The sequence below is a fragment of the Halyomorpha halys genome, unplaced genomic scaffold (assembly GCF_000696795.3).
Source record: "Halyomorpha halys isolate HHAL.00 unplaced genomic scaffold, Hhal_1.1 Scaffold83.1, whole genome shotgun sequence".
Lineage (NCBI taxonomy): Eukaryota > Metazoa > Arthropoda > Insecta > Hemiptera > Pentatomidae > Halyomorpha > Halyomorpha halys.
In genome coordinates this window covers 669699-674547 of record NW_027115065.1, presented here as the reverse complement: position 1 = coordinate 674547, position 4849 = coordinate 669699, and the positions used below count along the sequence as shown (strand labels likewise).

Here is a 4849-nt window from a genome sequence, read left to right as displayed (position 1 = left end):
AAAAGAAGGCAATTTTTTTCGATTTAACACGAGTTTTCCCATTTAACACGCTTTAACATAGATCATGAATACCCCTAATATCACTCAAATTAAAGCTTGTTTACTGTGCTATATAGGTTTATGACGATTATCTTCATAGGATTAGTAGTTTTTATCTTTATATCTGTAGTTAGTTTTAAAGAAATGGTGCTCCGAATGAAAAATTAATTTTTGTAATGTTTTGAAACAGCTGCCATTTTGTATTCCCCCTAACTATGCATGGCAGACTTACCAAATTAAACTAGTTTTCATTAAACCAACCGTAAATTGGAGTGAACTAGCTGACTTCTTTCTCATCTTAGGCTCTTGGACAAAAGCAGACTCTTTAAAAAAAATCAGTGGATGACCCATTGATGGCCTTTTTTTTTATTATTATTATGTGTACTTTGAAATATAAACCTTCGAGAAGTTTAATATTTTTTTTACTTATTCTGAATGCAGTAGACTGATATGTTGTATACTTGCGCTGAATGCTGGTTGCACTATAATTAACATCTTTAGTACAGGTTTAAAAATCCTGATGAAGAATAAAATAAAAATATATTAAATTGGAGGATTTTCGTATTAAAGTTGTACGGGTGTCAGTTGAAAGATATGTACTATATCTGGTCAGCATTGATCTGGCATGTCACAAACTTGTATAATATGTATTTATTAATTTATTCAACTATTAAAATTATCCAAAACTAGTGCGCAGTATATATAAATAGTGCTGTCAGGAATGACTATTTCCATCATTATATTTTTAAAATATATAAAAGTAAATTATGGTCCTTCTTCCTAAAATATAACGTATAATTTTTGTTTGTTCTTCCATCAAGGCTAGAGGATTCAATATGGTGGACAAGTCGTTCTTCTTTGACCTGGATCACGGCTTGATGACCGTCCATGCCTTAGGAAAGTACCATGCTTTGACCAAAGTCTTGGAAGAAAGAAGAATTTTTGAAAAAGACACCTTCAAACCATGGTATGCTTTCAACAATGTCCAAATGCAACAGTTTGGTTTGATGGCCTTCCAGGCTACGCTAGCGGGCATCAAGTTACATTGGGGTCCAAAATGGTAAGTTATTACATATCTCTGAGCAACTAGCACTCACGATAAAATATTACTTTAATACGATATATGCATAGTATAATATTAAAAAATTATTTAAAATAAATTAAATGTAATTTTATATAGTTTCTACTTTTTCTCATATCTAAAAGATAGCTTTCAAGGTGACAAGGTCAAATAAAAAGATTAAATATTAAAGAAATATGATAATTTCTATTTTATTATATAATATTATAGGCTCTTAATCTCAGGGTGGGTTTCTTGGCAATCAGAACACTTGTTTTTAATAACGCATAATTAAATTAATTTCTACTTTTACAATGTATTTAAATTTAGGTAGAACAAAACTGACCAATTGATACTCTTCTTTTGATGGTTGATGATTCTTGATGTCTTCTTTCCCATGAAACTAACAAACACTAACTGTAAACAATCTTTCAGCAAACAAACACCTGACTGTTAACAAAGCATTGGTCCTCTAAAGGTTTTCAACTCACTTCTCATCCACCGAAGTATGTTGTTTGGCGATCCAAACAAAGAGTCCCTTTTCTTCTTGGGTGACTCTTTAATGTGTTGTTTTTCAAGATGACTACCCTTGAGCTAGACAAAAGATGATGACCTCTTGCATCCATGAAACATCATTCACCGCTCGTGCCTAGGCAATGAGTCAATTTCACCAACCGTGAATTTCTCTCGATGTTCAATATAAACAACTTGAATCCGGTTCAAACAGCTTACCGAATCAGGTTGAATGGTGCCGGTTTCACAAACAAAAAACAAACAAAATTTTGGATTTTATTTGGAGATTTTCCCATATAACTGGATGATTATGCATTTTTCGGAGATAAAAATCCTATACAAAATTTTAAAAAAACATTTACAGCTAAACATTACTATTACATTTAATTTATCACAAATCTAATACGCCCTTAGAATGTGCTATAAAAATAGTCCAGACGTCAAAGTTTCACAAAGGGCGTTTTTAGAAATGGGGTGATCAAAAGTGCCAGTTCCTAGAATTATTTATAAATAAATTATAAATATTTAATTTAATTAATAAAAGTTCAATTTGATTAATAAATTCTCCATATTTATGAAATAGGTATGTTCAATAAAAAATTTAATTTAAGATAAACCTAGTAAATAAATAAAATAAAGGAATCCAATGCAGTCATAAATAGCAAGAAGAAAAAGAGTCTGTCATTGCTATTCCGCCTAGTCATTTTTGGTTCATCTGTTTGAGTTAGCACTGATAACGATAAGAGAAATAAATGAAGTTTTTTTATCTGTGTTTACATTCTTTATCTCTCTCATAATGTCTATACATCATAATGGTCATCTTATTGAGGCTATTTTATTTATGCATATTAATAAAAAATATATCTATTATTAGAACTTTCATCATCTGTGGCATCACAACTCTTGTAGAGTCAAGGCCTCCCGCAACTTCGTTCGCCAATCCTCTCTAATGGTTGCTGCTGCTCTCCAATTGCGGATTCCCAAGATAGTCCTGGCATCCACTGCCACTCCATCGATCCATCGACGCTGGGGTCTTCCTTCTCTCCTTGTCCCATTAATCCTTTCATCTAGGATCATCCTAGGAATCTGATCCTGGGTCATTCTTAATACATGGCCTGCCCACCGAAGCGTCCCACTTTGATCACCCTTACAATATCCGGGTTCTTGTAAAGGCCTGCCAGTTCAGCATTTGTTCCCCTCTTCCTTTGGTTATTAATATATCTCCCAACTACATAAAAAAAGTTTTAGTGGTCAATATGTAATATTGTATTTTAGATGTAAGGAGGAATACAAATTAAAATGCTGGGATAAATACTTGAACATTTTCTTTTTTCCTGTTTACACTATATTGGAAAAAATATTACAATCTGAACAACAGGATATATGTAAATTACAGCTATACAATTTAAATAGCGAGTAATACAATTAAATGGACGGTTGTATAATTTGTAAAATTGTTCGACAGACAAGGCGTACCCCTCCCTATCCCCTACCAGTTATTAGTTTAGTGTCAAGATTCGTTCTCCGGAGCCGCCTTGAAATCCCAACTAACTCTTCCCAACTAGATCGGCTTTCTCATCCTCTCATTTTTTTATAATGAACATTTGTAAGCAACCAGGAAAATAAAATCAACCCAAAATTTTAAGTTTTACACTTTAAGAAACCCAGAATCCATGATGGAATAAATTTGAAAAAGAATGAACTTCTATGGCTTTTTATCCGAAACTACTGTGTAGATGTTTTTGAGATTTGGTACTAATAACAGGTGGCATATATTTTGATATTGTACAACATACATTAAAAATGAGTCATATCTGCAGAAAAGTTCGTTATCTCAGGAGATATTTGACGTGTGGATGTCTATTAGGGCTCAAATTGAAGCTCATTTAATACACCATAAAGCAATTGATAATGTTCATCTCTGTAAGAGAAGTGGTTTACATGATGTAGGCTAAAATAAATTCACAAAATGAAGAATTCTTTTTTTCAAATTGCAGCTGTTGATTGCCGGTTTTTGGCAATTAGCCTGCAATTTTAAGATTAAAAAAGAAATTACATCAATATTGAAGGTAGGGCCAAAGAAATCAGTGTGTAGTTGAAGGAAATAATGAAATTGTTATATAAAAACAAAAAACTTTTTGTAGATGGAATCTTTGAGAATGATGTTGGAGAAATTTTAAAGAATAAAAGTTGAGAGGAAAAAAAGGATCAAAATTGTTTTAAATAAAGAATGAGAATTTATGTTAAACACTATATAAAATTCATTTTATTTTTTATAAATAATTTTTAATTATTACAATATATATATACAAGTATCTTTATGAAGTTGAATAGTACATTTAATGTTTTAGGACTAGCCTTGTTGAAAAGGTAAACATGTCTCCAGAAATTTTGTCAGGCAAATTTAAGGAATTGGGAGAAAAACAATTGAGTTTCAATGTTCTATGCCATGGCGATTGTAACAAAAACAACATCATGTTCAAATATGACTGGAATAAACGACCTATCCAAATAAAGTAAGCATAATAACGTAAGATATTATTTCTATTAGAAAATAATAATTTTAATTATAGGCAATGAGGCATAATCACCAATAGTAGACACTACTAAATTAGTAAGCAGTTGAGATTTAAAATATAAGAAATAAGAGTTTGGAACAACTGAAGATGAAGTATTCTTTTGAATTTAAAGTTTTTATATCGGAAGAAGATAGATGACCGTATGAAGTAGACTGGAGGAAGATGGTCCGGGTGGCGGTCAATAAAGCTATCAAAATAGTAAAAGAAGACTATTTATTGTTAACCAACATTTTGCCCCACTTTGCAGGGCTGATTAGAATAAAGTTCTTTGGGTAACTGAATTAGCCCAAACAAAGCCCTGCGAAGTGGGACAAAACGTTAGTAACATTAAATAGTTTTCTTTTACTGTTTTGACACCTTTATTGACCGCTACCCAGACTATCTTCCTACAGTATAAAGTTTTTATTTATTTTTCTGATGTATAGCCAGAACTGTACATCCAGTTATCCATATCAATTCCATTGATTTGGTTTGCATTTTGTATTCTGTTATAAAAATATTTTCGTTTTCAAGAAAAAGATAAAAGTGTTTACTTTTTCTTGAAGAAGTTTGTCGGGAGGTACGGTCAGCAAAGAACAACATAAATAAACAAAACCATATTTATTTATTTTATGCCGACGTTTCGACCTGAGTTTCAGGTCTTCACCAAGGCCTCATC

At 31.8% G+C, this 4849-nt stretch overlaps 1 protein-coding gene across 1 annotated transcript in view; it reads left to right on the top strand.

The window, feature by feature from the left end:
* LOC106693016 (uncharacterized) overlaps positions 1-4849 on the top strand; it is a 48020-nt gene that overhangs the window by 37703 nt on the left and 5468 nt on the right. Inside the window, exons 4-5 of the mRNA XM_014439315.2 lie at positions 861-1099; positions 3964-4128. Of these exons, the coding sequence (XP_014294801.2) occupies positions 861-1099; positions 3964-4128 (404 nt within the window). The remainder of the gene's footprint in view (positions 1-860; positions 1100-3963; positions 4129-4849) is intronic.